The sequence below is a fragment of the Syzygium oleosum genome, unplaced genomic scaffold (assembly GCF_021117445.2).
Source record: "Syzygium oleosum isolate NSW1041296 unplaced genomic scaffold, Sole_v2.1 Sole_v2.44, whole genome shotgun sequence".
Classification (NCBI taxonomy): domain Eukaryota; kingdom Viridiplantae; phylum Streptophyta; class Magnoliopsida; order Myrtales; family Myrtaceae; genus Syzygium; species Syzygium oleosum.
In genome coordinates this window covers 1,733,817-1,755,932 of record NW_026607528.1, presented here as the reverse complement: position 1 = coordinate 1,755,932, position 22,116 = coordinate 1,733,817, and the positions used below count along the sequence as shown (strand labels likewise).

Here is a 22,116-nt window from a genome sequence, read left to right as displayed (position 1 = left end):
CTGAATTTTTAATTTGTTCAATGTGATCCATGAATTTTAGGTATGCGTTAAATGTAGTCCCTAAATGTTTAGTATTGTTCTTCTATTAATTCGAGATTAGATACAACTTAAAAGTTTAGGAACCATATTATTTATTGAGGTAAAGTTCAGGAATCACATTGAATAAATTAAAAATTTATGAACTACATTGCATATTGGTCCAAAATTTAAGGACCATTGGTATCATTTTCCCAAAAATTACATACAAATACAACTTATTAAATAATATTATTTTTTCACGTTATAATAAGCAATGTTTTGCCAATCAAACTTTTTTTAAAGTATGAATTTACTTTTTCTATGAAGGAACAATTCACAAAGCAATCTTATCCAATTTTAATATTGAGGATGCTAAAAGATATTGATAGTTTCCATACGGATGTTATCGAGAGAATATTTATATATGTCCCAGTGTACTCGTTAAGTAAATTTAATTTCAAATATTACATTTTCTAATACAATGATTGCACATAGTACTACAAAGGTTATTGCATTAAGAAAATTGCAAAACTTCTTTAACCTGTTAATTAACAAATCTCGCGAGTCGCTCTTTAGTATGATCCTGTTCTTTTTACTAGCACTATAATAAATTTATCCCCACGTATTTCAGTTGATTTTCACTATAATTTATCTATATTGATGAAAAAGTAAAGAGATGTTCATACTTTTAAATTTTTAAATGGATTACAACCCCATCTTTCGTTCCCAAAAGAGCGTCTTTAGTAATTTGATAAATGAATTATTGTTAGATAAGTACGTCAACTAATAATTTTATGGGAAAGAACCACCAAAAACCCTGAACTTTGCCATATGTGACACATTTACCCCGAACTTTTTTTTGTGACACCAAAAACCCAGAACTTTGCTTTTTGTGACACATTTACCCCAATGTATTTAGTCCATGGGCATTTTCGTCTTTTTTGCTTTTTCTTTTTTTTTTCTTTTTTTTTCCTTTCCGGCGAGGGCCGCCGGATCTGGCGAGGGCCGCCCTCGCTCGACGCCGGCGAGGGCCCCCCTCGCCGGATCCGGCGATGGGCAGCCCTTGCCCGACGCCGGCGAGGCCCCCCTCGCCGGAAAGGAAAAAAAAAGAAAAAGCAAAAAAGACGAAAATGCCCATGGACTAAATACATTGGGGTAAATGTGTCACAAAAAGCAAAGTTCAGGGTTTTTGGTGTCACAAAAAAAAGTTTGGGGTAAATGTGTCACAGATGGCAAAGTTTGGGGTTTTTGGTGATTTTTTCCCTAATTTTATTTTACTTTTTACTTGTTTCAATTTTAAATTGGATTTCTTTTTCTACCTTAACAACAATTTCAAATTTTCGAATATTTCTTTCTATCTTCTATATAGTAAGGTAAAACATTCAATTGACTCATTTTTTCTTCCAAAAATACCTTTCATAAAATAATAAGAAAATTATAACAATATTTCTGTCCACAACTCAATATCCACTTGCTCCACTAGAAATGTGACGTTAGCTATTCGAATGATCTACTCTCAATCATGTTCTCTTTTTTCAAGCCAATAATATTTATTTAATTTTTCACACACATGGAGCGGGTGTGCAACTTTAATACAAATTTAGTACAATTTATATATATTGTGTAATTTTTATTAAGTGATAAAATAAATAGTCTCTGAACTTTGACCTACTGTACAATGCGGTTCCTGTACTTTTATTTTGTTCAATATAGTCCCTGAACTTTAACTTAATATTTAATATGATGTCTAGTTCATGACTATATTAAACATTTTCATATAGTTCATGTACTAAATTGAACATGCACCAAAAGATTAAGAACAATATTGAATATATTAAAATTTCAAGGACTGCATTGCATATTGGGTTTAAGTTTATGGACCATATTGTACTTCGGATCAAAATTCAGAGACCATTCGTGTTATTTTTCCTTTTATCAATAAATTTTTTTATTATTAAACGGTTCAAATATTTCGGAACGAAAGCAATTTTCTTACTTTTTTTTATTGTTTTTTGTGAGAAATTTGCTTTATTTTATTCCTCGCATCTACGCGCATATTTTCTAGCTTAAGAAGAAAACAAACAAAAACCGCATAATTTGCTGCGCCGGAAGACCACGCGAGCCCTGTCGCTTTGTGCAGCACCCTGCCGCCTAAATCGAAAAAATTAGAAAAAGGAGAATAAGCACACCGAGCACGTAATAACCGTCCGATGCAAAAAGTCGGCCGAATCAACGGCCGCCGAACCCTTCGAGGGCTGGGCCACGGACACGTGGCGACGCGTCGTTCGCCCCCGTCCTTTGATCGCTGTATCGAGGTGGAGTAGTTCAAACAAAAAAAGAAGAAGAAGAGCGGAGCAGAAAAAGAAGGAAAAAAAAAAAAATCATTCCTCAACGGAAGGTAAAGAAAATCTCGCGATCTCACGGGGGGCGCAGAGAGAACGGTAGGTTGAAGACGACGACGACGACGATTCCGTCCGTCGATTCTGCTCGGAGATTGCTCGGATAGAGGCCGAGGCTCGCCGGATCGCTCCGCGATTCGCCGGAGTTCCTTTTTGATTCTCTCTTGACGGAGCCTTGGGGATCGGTCGCAGCCGCCGCCGATCGAGCGGTTCCGATTGGCCATTGTTGCTGGTGCTGTTGTCGTTCGTCGAGATGGTGAACTCCATGGTGGAGAGAGCGACGACCGACATGCTCATCGGACCGGATTGGGCGATGAACATTGAGATCTGCGACATCCTCAATCACGACCCCGGGTGAGAGCCGCTCTGCGGACTAATCTCGTCGTTGTCGTGTTGCTGTCGAAGTATTTTTTCCGTTGCTACTCTTTTCTGCTCGGTTTGATCAAGTTCCTGCGCTGGAAGCTCGGGGCAGTGGTTGGAATTTGATCGAATAGTTATTTTGGTTGTCGAGAAGAGTTAGTGCGAAAGGGTTCTTGACGATGCTTATCGTCCAAATACGAAATATTTAAATCTTCATGCTTAACTGTCTTGTTTGGATGGATGAAGTGAGATCAATTTCGCGCGGCGATCGCATTGCAAGAGCACAGAAGCAGTCGGTTTTGTCATTGTGTTTTCCGCTTACTTGATCAAGTAGCTATGGAAGTAGTTTTGGATGGTCAAGAGGTTGGACAAGATTCATTTGGTTTTTGAGAGAAGTTCGTGTAGAAGGAATTATAAAGTTAGTGAACGTTGGTTTTAGTAACGATGTCTGATTTTTATATCTCAACCCAAAGTCGCAGTTGAATGGATGAGAGAATCTATTCAACTTAACTCAGTGGGTTTTGATAGAGAGGAAAAAGTTGTTTTGGATGCTTTCTTCTTCTCCCTACTGACCAGAAAGCTGGAAAACCGTTTTTGTGGGGGTTCCCTGGATTTTTATGTGAGTCCCAGTACATGAAACCATTAAAAGCTTGCTGTTATTATCAGGGAACCCAGAGATTATTAATCGTGACGAGTTGTATATATAATTGACATGCCATGATGAGTTCGTGACATTTTCCGATTGCTTCTGCAACCAACATACACAATGACTCCAAGTTTCCATTGTTCCACTCTACAAGGCGTGATCATAAATTCTCAAATAAAGCCCTTTAATAACTTTGATTGGACCCATTGTGATCTAAGACCTGGCCACTTGAATCTAGCTACTTTGTCAAGAAACTGAGATTGATCAAGCCACGGTGGTTTAGGCTATTTGTGAGAAATTTTATGGGATTTTGAGACATTGGATTTTCTTGAGTCATTACTTAATCAATCATTATCAGGGTTAATGTTTATGAAACTAGGAAGTTGTTGTGGTCATAAATCATACAGACTTGTGATAGGTGTCAAAATCATAAAGGTCAAATGTGACTGTGATGGGATGGTTTAATATTGAATTGCTTAAACGGTCTTGTGAATTTGCTTGGAATTGTTCTTTTCATCTAGAAGGCGAAACAATTAATGGCAAGAAAGGAAAATGTGGATGAATATTTTATAGCATAGTGGTTCAACTGTAGCTGGTGATGGTTTTCTGAAGCATGTTTCTCAGTTAGTATTTTGATTGCTTGTATTTCTGGCATCTTATCATCTTCTCTCCTGCTAGGAATGTTCCCTTTCCTGCTTAACCGGTATAGGTTTGTTTCACTCGCTGAAGGAGAAATATTTCTTCTCTAAACTTTTCAATGCTAGTTGTTAGTCTCATATTACTCACTATATTGGATTATGGGATGCATTCCTAGACAAATAAATCGAACTACCAGTTGGGTTTCCTCTTCAAAATTATTAGCCGAGCTTCTGATATTAACCATTGCAGTGTGCTTTGAGTTTTTTCTTTTGGGGTTTCCTTTGGGGTGGGGATTGGGGCGGTTTTGTTTTTCTCTATTTTTGTCAAGTTCAAGCTCTTTGAGTTGAGAAGCATCTCATCTAATACTGATTCTGGAATTTTTCTTAATTATGACGGTCCCGAGAAACTTGTTATCAGTCAAACTCTTAAGTATTTCATCACCTCTTACTTTTGCTAAACATTATGGCTCTGTTTGGCAAATTGGGAGAATGAAAATTTGGATAGAAAATTTTGAAATTGTAAAATTCTTGTGATAAAGGAACGAAGGGAAACTTTTAAATTTATTGGCATTTTCCTTCCCTTCCCCTAGAGTCTCCCACACATAGCTTAAGGACTTATTGGGCCAGATTTGAAGTTTAATTAGGTTTTGCACTCTTGGTTGCAAGGTCCTCCAAATTTTAACTTTGTCTACCCATAACATGTATTATTTGCTTTCCCTCTGTTTGGTTCTGTTAAACTCAGTAATTGACCTAGATTGAGTCTATACAGAGACTTTCTGCCTGACTTCTTTTTGTCAGTATTGAAATTTTCACGATCTTCCGTTTTTGGGGAAAAATATTTGCTCAGTCCTGATTGACTGCATGAGTTCATCTACTGTGCTTGCAGGCAAGCTAAGGATGTAGTTAAAGGCATAAAGAAGCGTCTTGGAAGCAGGAATCCTAAGGTTCAACTCCTGGCTTTAACGGTAGGTTTTGCAGATTTTGGTTTCCTTTTAAAGTTGCAAGCACAATGGAACTTCTGTTTTCCTTGGGAATGCGCTCGTGTTATTGTTGCGATTTTTGAAGCAATATAGTACTCATAAAGTGTTGGTCCTACTTGGGCACTGAGGAAATGTTTAGTACCAGTGAAATTATAATTAATACCAGTATAGAGGCACAAACATATGTAAGTGCAAGAAGGGATAGAAGGAAAAAGGATAGAGTAAGTGGTTATCAACTATTGAGGAGACGAAAGAATGGTGAAGAAAGTGGATAAGTGGTTATTTAAGAAGAGAGTGGGATATTTGCTCATGTTCAACCATGATGGTGATCTTATGGCTATAAAAAACTGAACTTCTCACAAATAGCAAATTATGGGATACTACAGTCCAATTTGATGTTAAAAAAGCTGCTCACAAGTTTTTAGTGAATGTAGAGATAAAAGAAAGGTTCTATGTGGGCTTGTTTTTTGCGATTTTGAGGATCCATGTTTTGTTGTAGCTTAGAAGTAGAAGATATGAGAAGCAGAGGCCAGTCAAACAAGAATCATGGGCCACCCGAAGCAGTCTAATAGTTTTGAATACTGAAAAAGGTCCAGAGTACAAGAATATGCTTGTAATAATTTGGAAAAAAAATCTTTATGCTAATTCTGTGTCCCATATTTGGGTTCACTAAAGTGAAGATGTATTAGAGGTTTTGAATATTGTGGAATAACTTGTTTTGTTCTAAAAGCACCGTCTACAATCTGATTTACCTGCTGTAGAAGTTTCGTATTTTAGTGTTTTTTTGACCCCATGAAATCTTGTCATCGAGTGTATAGGCGATGTGGTAACCTTGTTTGCTTTGTGCAATATGTTTCTGTTCAGTCACAGGAAGGAATTTTTAGAAAGGGGAGCAATTTACGATATTCTGTTGTGTTGAGTGAGAATTGCATTTTCATACCTTCACTTTGTTTTCTTTAGAGAAGGTTGTTCATTTTATGAAGTATCTGAATTGATTTTCATATTGTTTGGATAAGAACTCTGCTCTAGGTCCATTACGAATTCTTTTTTCTTTGATTAAATGCTTGTTAAATCTTTGTCTAATGCAGATCAGTTGGGTTTTTTTTTGTCTTAATAGTTATTGGAGACAATTATAAAGAATTGTGGAGACATTGTTCATATGCATGTAGCTGAGAGAGATGTTCTTCATGAGATGGTGAAAATAGTGAAGAAGAAGGTAAGAAATGTTAATGCTGTTGGATGCTAAAAGGTGCTTGTTGGCTGAAACTTCATGGTATTCCTGATTCTTCAGCCCGATATCCATGTCAAAGAGAAGATACTGATCTTGATAGATACTTGGCAAGAAGCTTTTGGAGGAGCAAGGGCAAGATATCCTCAATACTATGCTGCCTACCAGGAGTTGTTGGTATTTTTTTTTCTGCTCTTGGGAACGGACTTGTTTTATTTGTGATTTGGATGATGTATATAGGTCTTGACAGTACTATACCATTTACCTTTTTCTGGTGTTGATTGTTATGTTATTTTAGTTACTATTCACTAAGTCCACTCATTTTGGTACAGCGAGCAGGAGCAGTGTTCCCTCAGAGAGCAGAGGGTTCTGCACCGGTTTTTACACCTCCACAAACACAACCTCTTTCATCATATCCGCAAAATATCCGCAATGCTGATTTCCGGCCGGAGGCATCCGAGTCTTCTGCTGAGTCTGAGTTTCCCACATTGAGGTGCATTAATACGTAGAAATGCTGATAACTTTTCTCTTGTCATTCAAGAGTTTTTATTTCTTACAGATCTATGTCAAAGAATTTTAAACCTGCTGCTCATATTATAGTACCGTGTGGAACTTAACACTTGTATTTACTTCTAAGTGGCAAATCTGTTCTTCGTAAGACAGGGTTTGTTTAGTGAGACTTTTGTTGAGTACTTTTTATTTTCTTTAATTCTGTGGCTTACTCAATTTGACTTTTGTTAACGTGATGCACCTGAATTGTTTTTCAAAATAGTCATATATTGACACGTAATTCGCATATAATAATTGTTTTTTCAAGCGAATTCAACCAAGCTCATTATTGTCTTCTAGCTTGTATGTATCTTAGAGGTCCTATCTTTGTGATCCTTAGACAGTCTGCACAATTGATGAAAGGAACACTTTGATTATTGTTTTACATACTTTTTTAGTGCACTGATGTTTAAAGGATGGTAGCCCTAGGTTTTTGTTTTGGTCGAAATGGTAGCCCTATGTAAATGGGATAATTTAGTATAACCTGTTAAAGGACATTTTGCAGCACCTTGCTTCTGTCATTTGCTTTGATGTTCTTGATGCATAACTTAATGTTCTTGTATAGCTTGACAGAAATACAGAATGCACGGGGGATCATGGATGTGCTTGCAGAAATGCTGAATGCCATAGATCCTGGGAACAAGGAGGTATATTTTTCAATTTGTGATGCTTAATTAAGGATGTATTTTTATGCATCAAGCAGTTGAATTAGGGGCGCCGATAGTATCTTATTGAAATAATGCAAGGTTGAAGTTCACTTTTCTTTTTAGTTTTCCATTAATTTGGAAACCATCCAGCGGTGTTTCTTTTGCAGTTACAATTGTTCTCTTATTGGCTAGTTTTTTCTTTAAAAAATCTGCAGGGGCTTAGGCAGGAGGTCATTGTTGACTTGGTAGAGCAGTGCCGCACCTACAAGCAGAGAGTGGTGCACCTTGCAAATTCAACATCGTAAGGCTCTTATGCCCTCTTTCCTGACTGTATTTTGTTGCTTATCGTCTTCTCCAGCTTTCCTTTTTTGTGTTTAAATACCCTTGCTACCATGTCCATAGGTGGGACATTTTAGTGGTTGTCAATTTGTTTGTTGGTGAAGAGGAAACCTTTAGATATGTTTTCTTTGCTTATAAGACTAGATCCAGCATAAGCGCTGTAGGACACAGTGGTGGATTCATGATGTTGGTGTGAGAAAGTGTGAACTCTTCCTCAAGATGTATGCTTTTCATCTGGTTTGCACTGGAATGTTTTACGTGTCTGCACACTAATAACTTGGTTGCTGTCTCTGTATGATGTGATGTTCAATAGCTATATCTTCGTTTTATAATAAATCAATCTAACTTGTGTGGATATCAAGTTTTGTCTTATCTGGTGAAAAGGACACTAGAGTAGAAAATTGTTTGACTAAAATTCTGATTCTTAATGACCTACATCAGTTTAGCTAAAATCAGTGCATTCGTCTGCCTTGCCCTGTTGCTTCCTTTAATATTTCATCTGATTGCTATCTTTGCAGTGCAACTTGTCCATTTTTAGTAGCATAAATGGACATAGAGCGTGTTCCTAGATGAAGGGTCAAGATTTAATAGATATTTTGTGAGGTATGGAGAAGATTGTGTCATACCTGTTGCATTGGAGCTGTGGTGTTTTAATTATTGATAAGGAGGAAGTCATGTATGCTACAAATTTAAAATGTGTATGGATCTGATACAGAAAGAAACTTATTTTCGTCTAACGAATAACTTGTGCTTGCATCTAATTTATAAGCACAAGTGCAGATGATTTCTGTGTGGTTTCCTATTTTCCTCCACTACCTTGTAGTTTTTTAGGGTATAGTAACATGAGATATAGGTGCCAACAGTTGCATGAGTTCCAAGCTTGTAAAAGGCTAACTGTGAGATATCTTGTCTGATTACGCATGGGTGGGAATAAAAGATTAAAGGAAAAGAAGTTTTCACTCATCTGACAGGAATTTTTCACAACCAGTGAATGAATGAATTTTGGTGCAGTTAAGAAGATGGGAATTATAAATAAAGCACAATTGCAGAGAGTAACAACGATGGATCTTCCTGTAAGGAGGTTCTTAGTTAACATTACTTTCTTTATGTCGGGTCCTGTTGAAGCGAGTTTATAGCCCCAGCTCTCTCTCTCTCTCTCTCTCTCTCTCTCTCCAGGGTAATTCCATAGCTCATAGATGTGGAACTTTCCAGTAGTCATTAGATATGCACATGTTAAATTTCATAAGAAGGGATGGCTTATTAATTCCAACTTGATCTTGTAATCCAGGGATGAATCACTTCTACTTCAAGGATTAGCTTTGAATGATGACTTGCAGCGTGTACTTGCCAAGCATGAAGTCATTTCTTCTGGAACTTCAATTCAGGCAAAGAAAATCCAGTTAGAACCTTCTGGCACCACGGCGGATGTCAAAGGTCCTTTACTTGATGTTGGAGATAACAGCAAAAAGCCTGATGAAAGGTAACTGGTTCATTAGTTATGATTCCAATAGATACCCCATATACTTGTTATGTGGCAAAATATGAAGTTCAGCTGAGTGAACTGAGCAGTGCTACTCTTATGATAAGTTGATCTGGATATTGTTCGCTAATTTTCTGCTGTTTGGTAAAACTTGGGGATATTTATAAATTTAGGCTCCGTTTGTTTCGTGGAAAATGACTGATTTGGAAAATATTTTCCTAAAAATGACTATTTATATTGCTTACAAAAATGAATGAATGAAAAATAATTTCATTGTCCACGAAAATGTTTAAACATAAATTGTTATCGACAATGAGAACATTTTTTGTTGATTAATTATTTCAAGCGATACAAGCGATCGTTTTAAGGAAAATGTTTTCTAAATCATTCATTTTCCCCAAAACAAGCGGAGCCTTATAGAAGTTTATCATCTATCTCTTGATCCTCCAGTTGTTAAGAGTTTGTATGGTGCAACTTTTTCACAGCAGATACAGCTGTGAAAAAAGGGTGTTGCAGCTTTTATGAGGTGTTTGGCAAATTCTTTACAGCTGCAGTACCCTCAAAATTGCAGGAGTTATAACTGTTTCTAGAAAACTGCCTCATCCAATTTTGAGGTGTTGCAGCTGTAAAGGATTTATTACCAAGCATACAAGTTACAGTGCTTCACAGCACAACCATAATGTGTGCTACAACGCAGAAACAGACCCACAACTTTGCCAAGCAGATGCTAAGTAGTACTATTGTTGTGAGTTAGGTCTTGAGAGAAGATGAAAGGAGAGGAAGGGAGAAATGTACGAATACATCTTATACATGTGTTCATTGTAAATAGGCAAGTACAAAATATTTGAAGCCTGTTTCTCTCAAACATTTCTCTTGAGGCTTAAATTGACCTCAGATCTTGAATATTTGCTGTTGAAACTTCGTGTCTAATAAGGCTGATTAAAGTTTAGGAGATTGCTGTCCAATGTTATGCGTTCAGTTCTTGAGTTCCAAGTGTTTCTATGTCTCCCCAATTTGCTCATAGGATGGCTAGGGATCTTTCTTAATAAGCTAGTCTAGATTGACAAGAAAGCAGCCATTTTTTGGGGTTAAACACCTGCAGTCTCTCTCTACTTATTACTTGAGATTTACACAGAGATCGGTTCTGTTAGTGTTATACAGAAAGAAATTTATTCGATACAGGATAAGGATGAGTATAAATGGTCATTTTTCTTAAAAGTACATGAATGAATTCGGAGTTACTATAATAGAATGTAAAATGAAGCTATCACGACTTCACAAATTCTATTCTAATGGAAAAGATTTACGTGGTAGAATAAGACCATTTAAATTACTGACTTTGTGAAAATATTGTATTTAATAATTGAATTTTGTTATATTTTTGTGCTATCTTATGAAAATTAATATAAATATTGTACTTGGTTTTGTGGATGTGATTCTATATAATCACTTATTGATAATTGACATGTTCTATCATTAATAGACTAATAGTAAGATACAAAATAAGTTGAAAGTTCAGCAAACATCCGGGAGAGGAAAGTAAAACTGAAATGTTCATGCGTGTATTTTACCTAAAAGTACCAGTATTTTACTATTAGAGGATCGGTGACCATCTTGATTTAAATTTTTGACGATTCTGCACATAGTTTCTGGCCAAATGAGCTATAAGAAGTGGGATTTTCTGCAGATCAACATCAAGTGCTGGTACAGGGTCTCAGACTTTTAATCAGTTGCTGCTTCCCGCTCCCTCCTCCTCTAACGGTCCTGCTGCTCCAGCTAAAATCAATCCAAAAATGGACCTTCTCAGTGGAGAGGACTACAGCTCTCCAAAGGCAGAGACTTCACTAGCACTTGTGCCTGTTGGACAACCACAGTCAACTGCGGCTCAGTCACAGCAGAATGCGCTCGTTCTTTTTGATGTGTTTTCGGACAGTTACAACCAGCCTAATACCATCAATACCCAGAGTGGCTATTCAACTACACAAAGCAATCCTTCTACTCCTCAATTCCAACAGCAGCAGAATCTGCAAGCTCCACAACTTGGAGTTTATGCTAATGGCAGCATGCCAAACATGGGATCGAACCAGCATGATCAATCACCTTATTCTCAAAGCTCTGTTCCTGTTTGGAATGGCCATATTGCGCAGCAGCAACAGCCTCCCTCTCCTGTCTATGGTGCTCTTCTGCTTCTTCATCAGTACCTGACATTACTTTCTTAGTAATGTGTATTTTGTTTGTCGGCTTGTACTGTACTACCTTATTTGGCACATACTAGGGGCATGCTTAGTAATCCTTTTCCAGATTACTGACGTGCTACGAGTCTTAAGTCCTTTTGGCAAGAGTTAGACCTCTTCTTTGTGGACATACCTGAACTCCTAACAAACAATCTTACAATCTTTTGAGCTTACGGTTTTGAGCTTACAATCTGCAGGTGCTCAAACTAGTGATTCGCTACCACCACCCCCTTGGGAAGCTCAGTCAGTGGATAACAGTCAAGTGATGAGCACTCAGTACCCCCAACCAATGCAAGGTTCGCAGGTGGTGGTCATGCATTCACAACCTGCACCGAGTGGATTGCATCCCCAGGCGCCTTATCCGATGGGGAATGAGCAAGCGATGGGCATGTACATGCAACCAGTTGCAGGTGGCCACTTGCCATTGCTGAATAACCAGGTTGTTCCGACAAACCAAATGGTAGGACTACCGCCTCAGCACATCCAAGGAGGTCCTTACATGGGGATGGTTCCTCAGCCAATGCAAGTAGGTCAGATGGCTTATATGTATCCCCAGCAAATGTATGGCGGCCAGGTGGCAGCCTACGGCTATGGCCAACAAGGTGCTCAGTACCTTGACCAGCGGATGTATGGGCTATCAGTTAGAGACGACAGTAGCTTAAGGAACTCTTCATACCAGGTGTCCACTTCATCGTATGTGCCGCCCATGAAGCCTTCCAAACCGGAGGACAAGCTATTCGGAGATCTTGTTGATATGGCTAAAGTGAAATCGTCTGCGAAATCTACTCCAGGCAGAGCTGGTAGCATGTAGCAGTAGTATTTGCCAATCATGTTTTTTGCTTGTTAAGTTGATTTCTTTTGATTTTCTTTATTTCAAATTTTTCTATTATACATATTCGGCAGTTTCTTCTGTTTGTGGCCGTGTATTGGCGCTACTTGTTTGGCATTGAGATCATGTACATTCTTTGTAAAGGGAAAGCAAAGGAAATCTCCTCGACCTTTTATCTCTTATCGGGCCGAACCGGTAATAAGTGCACGTCATTAAGTTGATATAATTCTTATAGAATTTCTTTAGTTAGAGTTGGTGCTCATCCCTACAGCAGATTTTTATGAGAATTTGAGTGTGCTTGAGAGAAGAATTCGTGGCGACGATACTTGGATTTTCGACCTAGCAGGATGATTGGCTTTCGATTTTGAGCATGCTGTCGTTGCGATGGGCTCTCTCATCTTCGGAAGATGTACTTGTAGGGGGTGAAGTTTGGATGAGTGAGTTTGTATAGGTGTACATATGGAGCAACTCTTTTTCAGCAGGGAAAACTCTGTCCCGCTGTTCTAATATCATTTTGTGAAATGTAAATTGCTTGGCCTTTATTGATGTTCGTATTATCATCCTATATTTGGTATTTCTGCCATATTTTTAGAATGTTTTCGCCCGAAAGTGAAGCTCCGTCGGTCTTTATAGCTTTTATGTTTTCTTGTGTTCAGCATTCTCGTCAAAGTTTATGATACGAGACCTCTCCTGGGGTTGCTGTCTACTCTTGTTTTTTTTTTAAGTGCCCTACAAAAGAAACATCGGTGTTGTTTTCCATCAATGATGCTTCGAACTTTCATGGTTGTGGCTAGATAGACTTCACAAATTGACCCATGACATTGAGGGGTGATTCTCCCATGATCCAGAGCAGAGACTGACTTCATTGCAGAGGTGCCTTCTCTTCTCGCTTTTTGCTTTTCACGACCAGGCTCATTCTTCATTTTATGCGAAGCAAGCGGAGCTTGATAAATGATGCATTTTACCCGTGAAGGAGGGATTAAAGATCAGAATCTTGACATTCTTCAATCCAATGGTTTGGCCAATTTCAAGTACGTAAGTGCCCAAATATGCGTGGGGACGACCATTGCTTAACGAAAATGATGTTAAATGAAGAAATATTATTAGGCGTGATTAAACGTTGCTTTCAATTAAGAAACATTTAAATAACTCAAAATAACTTCAAATAAGTTAAATGATTTTCTTGTTTATAATTGAAAACAAAGACAAACATATATATATATATATATATTTTGGTCGCAAAGACAAACATATATATATATATTTTGGTCGCAAAGACAAACATATTCAAATGGCACATAAAGTGCTGCTAGGATTCAAGCATTTTTCCTTTCATTTATAAACAAAAAATAAAAACATCGCTTTTAATTTTGTTAAAACGTTTGAAGTAGAATTTTTTTGTTATGCCATATTATCCATATTTGCTTAACACCATTTTTAGTTAGCAACATTTTTCATGTTTAAATGTTCCTTAAACCTTAATTTATTTCGTGAAAATTGTCCAAAAAGTTCTAAATCTATTGTACGGCGGTCAATTCAGTTCTAAACCTTTCAATTTCGCCAATTCAATTTCAAACCTTTTAACGATTTGTCAATGTAATTCTTTCAACAAATTTAGTCCGGAAGATGCTTACGTGAATACTTAGTCAGCGCCGATCGTCCCACATGGCACGATCAGCGTTGATATATGCGCGGGACTTCAAATTAAAGGAAGAAAGCCCCGCACCTTAAAAAAGGGCGTCATTCAGTGGAGCTTTCTTCTAGCCCCAAATCCATCGATCTCTCCCCCCAAATCGCTTGTGAACCTTAATTGATCTTAAATCTAAAATTTTGAGAGTTATCACCCAAAGCCCCATTGATCTCACGCTCTATCGATGCTTGCCCGACGCGTTCGCCCAGATTCGCCCTTCCAAACCGCGAAGAACAGAGACAATTTACGAGCACGCAAAGTTACTGATGGGGAATGGGGTTGGGGGTGGAATCGGAAGCGAGGATACTGAGTTGCAAAGTATGCTTAGAGTTAGAGGCCTTTGAAATGCGGGGGAGTAATGCAGCGTGATATGATTAACTGGCTTTGAGATTTGGGCTAGAAATGGACAGATTGGGCGAGAGATCGATAGATTTGGATCAGAAGGAAGCTTAAGTGAACGACCCCCTTCTCTAAGGCTCAGGGGTTTTTTTTCATTTCTTTAACGATTTGAAATTCGGTATTCACATCCGCGCCGGCCGTCCACATTGACTATTAAATTAGGCAAGATTGCGAATTTTTGTGAACCGGCCCGTTGGGCGGCCAAATCTAAAGTTTTTCCATGACAATGATTCTTTTAGAGTTTTTGGACCGGGCCTTAACACCCATGCAAAGCCAAAGCCCATTGCGTTGCTCCAGGTCAAGCCCACAAGCCCGGCCTCACCCACCTTAGCCGAAATGGCATGCATGCATACAGGGACCACTCCAAGGAAGGCAAGAATGAAGACATTCTTAGGAGATGGGCACGATCGGGATTAATAGAAGTTAGGAATTGTTTCAATGCATTTCATAAGTCTCTTCACAATAGTAATATATGATTCTGTAGGGTTTGATTAGAATCGAATACATATATACACGTTCTATAATATATCTGGCCTAGATGCAGTCAAGTAGAGAAATGATCCTATAACGCTTTGGTACGGTTTTAGGTCAATAGGCTTACAATTTTTCATCTTTATCCAGCTCGGTAGAATGAGGCATGGATGTGTCTTTCCTCTTGTAATTCTCCATGCTGAATTTCGTTACAAGTTTCTTGACACACACACACATATATATATATATATATATTTATTGGTGAATGAAAGTCCCAACCTTGGTTTGTTTCACTTAAAAAGAAATTCAATTAATTTATTATACTCTTTTCAAATTCATTTTTCATAATCTTTGCAAAATCCTTGCACAAAATCGTATAATAGAAAAAATTGCATTTCATATTCTTTCCTAAAAATTATTTCGTTTTATCATAACTATTTCATATTATTGTGTCTAATGACAAACAACTTTAACCAGTATTTGCTCCTCAATTTACTTTTCTATATTTTTATTAATAGAAAAAGCAAGTCAAGTCAAGTCAAGTGTGCTGGATCCCAAATTTCAATCATAGCTTCACATGCACTTGCCAGAAGCTTCACATCTATGCATTCCATTGTTCACGTGTCATCACAGGATGTCAATAGCAAAGTTTGGACTGTTATGGATTTGTGCTGGATGGCATGGCATTAAGATGCCAACTAATTTTATTCACTTATCAACTTTTATCTTTTTTGGTCTTGAAAGAGTACCATTTATTTATACTTCAAAATTACCCGTGACTTTGATAATCTATCCATTATGTGACTTACCAATGTGTTGAAGTTGCTAACTTTTTTTTTATACGAACTTACCAACCTTAATTTGGCTGATTTACCAACATTCGTCACATCATCATTCTTAATTTGACCAATGTACCCACATTGGTACATCATACGACATATTTTGTTAAATCAAAATCTTGGAGAAGATCGTGTACTAACCATATGGTTCCGGGGCAAGTTGATTCGTTCGGGCATGTCCAAGTGTAACACTAGGCAGGACAAGACTAACTTGAGATTTTTCACATTCTTTAGAAGCATGCACTTGTGCGAGGGGAATGACACTTTTTGCGTCCTAAACTTGACGTGATTGTGCTGCTTCGGTCTCAGAAGTTCCATTTTTCCACGATCCCAAGTTGAGCAAAGTTTGATCACATTACTAATGCATGTCTCGAAAGATCTCACCCCAAAAACAAAACGAGCAGATAGTGAAAAAGGAAATCATGGATTAACTTTCTTTTTTCTGTGCTACACGAGGCAACTGGAAAAATGATAAGATTCATCGGATTCAAATGAGCCCAAACCTCAATTGGTTTTGATAGATCCTAAATGAGACCTGCATGATCTAACTATTGTAATGCATTAAGCTCACATGAAGCCAGTGTCCCCAATGATTTCTCGAGCCCATTTGATGAAGAAAAAGTCAAAATCATACATTCACGTCTCTCTTTTGATGGAGTGAAATTGGTCAATTCTTTGATTTTGCCAGAATGGATCGCGGGATAGGGTGGGAAGGAATGTGATGTCCTATGCTCATTGTCACGACCCTCTCGAGGGCGGTCGGCCAAGCACGTTTTAGAAATGTTGCCTCGAGACAAGCAGACAAATTACCAAGTGGCATGTGTGGTTCTTCTCGTATGGTGGTGTTTACACCTAGCTTGAACTTTTCCAAATTCTATCTATCGAGACATCGATTGACTCAATTAGTTACAAAAATTTTGTTATCTCTTAAGGAGTCGCCACTATCCTATTTGAGGTCGGTTAGTAGCTGAGTGAAATGCGAGAGGTCGTTTCACTTCCAAGAACCCATGATTCAGGGAATGGGGAATTGATTATGCCAAACTTCATACATTTTCTCGTTCTGTCGAAAATGTTTTGAACATGCAATCTTGTTCCTTGGTTTTTTTATTCCTTGGCACACCCATCTAAATGACCATGCATTGCGTGTAAGATTTTTTTTAATGTAGGTTATATTAATTGAGATTGTAATTATCCGTTTTTACGGGCTCGGTCTAGTAATGTTTGATATAAAGTTTCTTAAATAGTCTAATATAGGACTGGCTTATGAGGGCCGAGTAAGGCACGGCTTGTGATGAGAGGGCCTGACTTAAAGCTCTGTAAATAGAGCTTAAGTCTCTCCTCTAACCCTAACACACACATTATCTCATTTAAGGAGCAAACGCTATCTGTGAGATGCAGTCTCATTGAGCTAGTGATACAGAGGGTGATAGAGGAAAAGACTTGCGTAGAGGATCGTCGTTATTCCGCATCAAGACCAATGGATTCCAAATCAGGTGCACAAATATCTTTTACTCAATGAATGTGTTCTAGATTCTAGCTACGGAGATCTTGGGTGTCATTTTATCGCGATTAACATGTGGTATTAGAGCCGACATAGCCTAGTATTCGAATGTACTGATTTTGCCTTTTTTGGAATTTTTTGTTCATCAAAGATAATTTTTGATCATATATTCGAAATGTACTCAACGATACCAAGATTTTGATAGGCAGCGCACTACCGAGGGATGCCGCATGCACGGCCACGCGCCGTTGGGCGGCAGCGTGCATCGTCCACTCGCCTCCACGCGCTAGCGCGACCAGCATGTGCAACACACACGCCAGATGACGTCATCAACCCGTGTCACGGGTTGACCTGAACAATTGGGATCCAACCTAACTTAACCTGTTGACTTTTTGTTGGTCGGTTGACCCGACCTGAGTCCAACTAGATCCAAAACCCGACCCGCAGTCAACCGGTTAGATCGGCCCGTTGACCATTGATCGTTGACCGGCCCCACCGATCAACCGGTCGGACCGGCGGTTCAGACCGGTTTGACTGGCTGAATGCGCGCGCATATGCTGCGCTTTTTGATGGCGCGTGAGGGTGCGTCCGACGTCTATTTGAGACATTCTTGGTACTGTTGCACTTGTATCGATATGCTCTACACTGTGGTGTATTTATTTTACATGTTTGAGACTCTTAAAATGTGAAAATACGTATAGAACTCTATATGCGCGTATTTTTAAGGTATTTTTACTATTTTCATGTATTTCTCTATGGTTTCGGAAATACATATGGCAGCTACACATGTATATCACCACATAAAGAATGTGTAGAGTGTAATTCATTGTCTATCAATGAATGGAGCAATGTAATTGGCATGACATGTGATTTTAGTGACAAATTGCCTCCGTCTTCAAGAAAATCACATGTATATCGTAAATGTGAGACACAAAGTTTATATCCTTGGTACGAGAGAGTTTCAAGGATTCAATTGGGTTGTGACCACCAAAGTGGTACACTTGATTGGGTTTGAGAAATATCGGTCTCATATTGTGTTGGGATGTCTCCTATTCTAATGCGTGGTCATACTTCCAAAGGAGGTGATCGTGCATTAGTTTATGGAGGGACACATGTACAACATATGCTTGAGTAGTGATTGATTTTAGTGGTTCATAAACTCAAAGGTGGTGAATTCACAAATGTTGAAATATATTCTCATGGCCGTTGTCATGTGGAGAGTATACAACTGCATATCATCTATTATGTCCAATGGTGTTTGTACGATGATATATGTAATTCTCAGGATGTGTACTTATACGGTTTTAAGTTATACCTATACATTGCTTATAAATTAGTCACCTTATCTGAAAATGATAACTTTATTAGGATTGAGGTTCTTTCTGGTTCAGACTTTAAGCAATGGAAAGAGCATTTTCTGTTGAGGATGGAGCTGACGGATGCTTATATTGCTCTAGTTAAGGAAAAACCGGTAGATCTCACTGTCTCTAGTACGAATCCCGAGAAAGCACATTTTGCTACTTAGGAAAAGAGCAATAGGATTTGCTTACTATCGATGAAGCAATCCATTCAAGAATACTTGAAGAGTGGTTTGCCAGTTGACTGCACTGCTAAATAAATGATGGAAGCCTTGGAAATTTGGAACCGTGTCTCGTTTAATGCTAAGATTGGAACATATCTGCAATGACTCTTGATGGTTCTACTAAGGTTAGGGACAAGAAGAGTAAGAGATTCAAAATCATACTCATAAAGGAACTCATGAAACCACCGGTCATTCTGACTGTCTAGGTTCTAAGAAAGAATACTTTAAGAAGGATGGTGACTATCCTTCTTTTGTAAGTAGACTAGTCACATAAAGAAAGACTTGGTTATCCAAGCGTGAGCATGTAATTAATGATTCTTTGGCATTTGGTTATGAATCTAACTTAACATAAGCTCCGTCCAGTTCATGGTGGCAAGATAGTGGTGCAATAAATCATGTTGCGTTTACCATACAGGGATTCATAATCGAAAGAAGCCAAATCAAGATGAATCAAAGCTTATTATGGAAAACAACAATAAAGCCGACATCGAGTCGTGGGAGATGTCATTTTAATTTTAGATACTAATTTTAATTTGATGTTAAGAAACACATTTTATGTACTTTCCTTTAAATAGAACTTAGTTTCCGTATCATGTCTAGACATGTGTAGATACTGTTTTGAAATAAAGAACAATATTATTTCTATATTTGAAATAAAGTTAGGTACTGCAATATATCCAATGGATTATACAAATTGTGTTTAACTCCTAATGATATGTACGTCGCTTATACGACTGACAATGTTGTTTCCAAAAGGCTTTTACCTAAGGTATAGTTTTATGCGTTGTGGCATAAACGACTTGGTCATATTTCTAGGGAAAGAGTGGAAAGGCTAATAAAGGCCGACATTCTGCCGACTTTTAAAAAGTGACCTAGAGACTTGTATGGACTGTTGTAGAGGTAAGATAACTAAAATAAAGAAGAAAACTGCAGTCTATAGTTCTGACCTGTTAGAGGTCATCCACACTGATATTAGTGGACCCACATTGATATTAGCGGACCCTATACGGCAATCTTGTGTAGAAATTTTTATTTCATCACATTTATTGACGACTATTCCCGATATGGTTATATGTACTTGATTAAGGAAAAGTTAGAGTCTCTTGACAAATTCAAGATTTTTCAGACTGAAGTCAAGAAACAGTTGGGAAAAGTCATAAAGGTTGTCAGATTTGACAGTGGTGGTGAGTCTTATGGAAATCATGGCAATGCTAGATAGCTTAAAGGGCCATTTGCCAAATACTTGGAGGATTCTAGAATACTAACTCAATTTACTATGTCTGATTTTGAACAAAATGATGTGGTCGAAAGGCACAGTCACACTTTTATGGATATTATGAGGAGTATGATTAGTAAGATCAATTTATCTGGTTTTTTGTGGGATGAAGCTTTGAAGCAGCTCTCCACATACTAAACGTTGTTCCTACTAAATATGTTCCATTGAATCATTTTGAGTTATAAATTGGGTGTAAATCTAGCTTGAATCATCTTAAAGTCTAGGAATATCCTGCAACAGTAATATTATATAATCCAACATTAAGTAAGTTGGACTCTAGAACCACTCGTTATTACTTCCTATCTTAACCAGATCATTTGAAGGATATCAATTTTATAATCCTAATGGAGGCACAAGAATTGCGGAATTACAGACAGCGAAGTTTTTGGAATTTGACGTGGCCAAAGATGGTAGGTGCTCATACACTATTAAAAATAATAGTATGGTGGGAACAACTATGTCTATTTCTCTACCAATGCAAATGATTGTGGAGCCTTCTACAGCACACACTGAGCCTGTTAAGGTCTAGGATCATGTTACTGAGACAGTTCCTAATGAAGTTCTTCAAACCTCTCAGGTGCAGCATGAAGTTATAGGAGCTCCACTCACCAAACTATATAATTTATCTCGGAGAGTATGACTATGATATTGGCTAAGCAATTGATCTAGTGACTTATTTAGATGTTGTTTCTTGTCCTCGGTCAGATTTGTGGTTGGATGCGATGAAAGACGAGATGTAGTTTATGAAATATAATGGTGTTTGGGAGTTTGTTGAGTTGCCCAAAGGTCACAAGCTCATCGGCTGCAAATGGGTGTATAAGACTAAAAGGAACTCCAAAGGAAAGATTAAGAAATTTAAAGCCAGATTAGTTGCCAAGAGTTTCACTTAGAAAGAAGAAGTAGACTTTAAATCAACATTTTCCTCAGTCTCTTTTAAAGATTATTTTGGAGTGGTTATGGCATTAGTATCTCATTTTAATATGGAGTGACGCCAGATGAATGACAATATGCTTTTCTGAATGGAGACCTTGATAAGGATGTCTTTATGATACAACCCGAAGGTTTTGCAACAAATGATTCAGGTAAGCTTGTGTGGAGGCTAAAAAAAAATCAATTTATAGCCTCAAGCAAGCTTCTGAACAATGATACTTAAAGTTTCATAGTGTTGTCACTTCATTCAGTTTCATTGAAAACAAAGTGAATCGGTGTATATACTACAAGGTTAGTGGGAGAAAATTTATTCTTCTCATATTCTATGAAGACAATATCTTGCTTGCGAGTAATAATCTTTGATTACTGCATGAGACAAAACAGATGTTGTCGAAAAATTTTGACGTGAATGACCTTGATAAGGCGTCTTTTGTCCTTAGCATCGAGATCATTAGGATCGTTCTCGCCATATATTAGGTTTATCTCAAAGGACATATGTTGATCGTATTTTAGAAAGATTCAGAATACAGCATTGCAAGCCAGGAATTGTTCCGGACATTAAGGGTGCTGAACTGAATCTGTCATAGTGTCCTTATTCTGATATTGAGAAAATCCAAATGAAAGATGTACCTTATGTTAGTGCACTTGGAGGTATCATGTATGCTCAAGTTTGTACTGACCAGACATTACTTTTGCAACAAGACTTCTAGGCAAATATCAGTCAAATCCAGGATACGATCACTAGGTTGCTGCCAAGAAGGTTTTGAGGTATTTAAAAAGGACAAGAGACTATATATTGATTTATAGACATGTTCAGGACCTGCAGCTAGTAAAGTATCCGGATGCAAACTTTGCTGGCTGTCAGGATGAATCGAAGTTGACAACTGGATACATCTTTATTTTAGCAGGATGAGCGATATCATGGAAAAGCGAGAAATAGAAATCTATATTATCATTTACCATGCAAGCGAAGTTTATAGCGTGCTTTTTAGCAGCTATCCAGGTTATTTGACTCCGGAATCTCATTAGAGAGTTGACCGTATTTGATTTTGTGGACATGCCCATATAGTTGTATTATGAC

At 37.9% G+C, this 22,116-nt stretch overlaps 1 protein-coding gene across 1 annotated transcript; it reads left to right on the top strand.

Annotated features, from left to right (window-relative positions):
• Positions 1 to 2,394: 2,394 nt before the first annotated feature.
• On the top strand, positions 2,395 to 12,529 carry LOC115684201 (TOM1-like protein 9). The gene is made up of 10 exons (XM_030608918.2): positions 2,395 to 2,771; positions 4,948 to 5,026; positions 6,159 to 6,257; positions 6,333 to 6,446; positions 6,602 to 6,762; positions 7,384 to 7,465; positions 7,681 to 7,766; positions 9,093 to 9,284; positions 10,972 to 11,459; positions 11,716 to 12,529. The coding sequence occupies exons 1-10, from the start codon at positions 2,671 to 2,673 to the stop codon at positions 12,327 to 12,329; spliced, it is 2,016 nt and encodes a 671-aa protein (XP_030464778.1). The 5' UTR covers positions 2,395 to 2,670; the 3' UTR covers positions 12,330 to 12,529.
• The last annotated feature ends 9,587 nt before the right edge of the window (positions 12,530 to 22,116 follow it).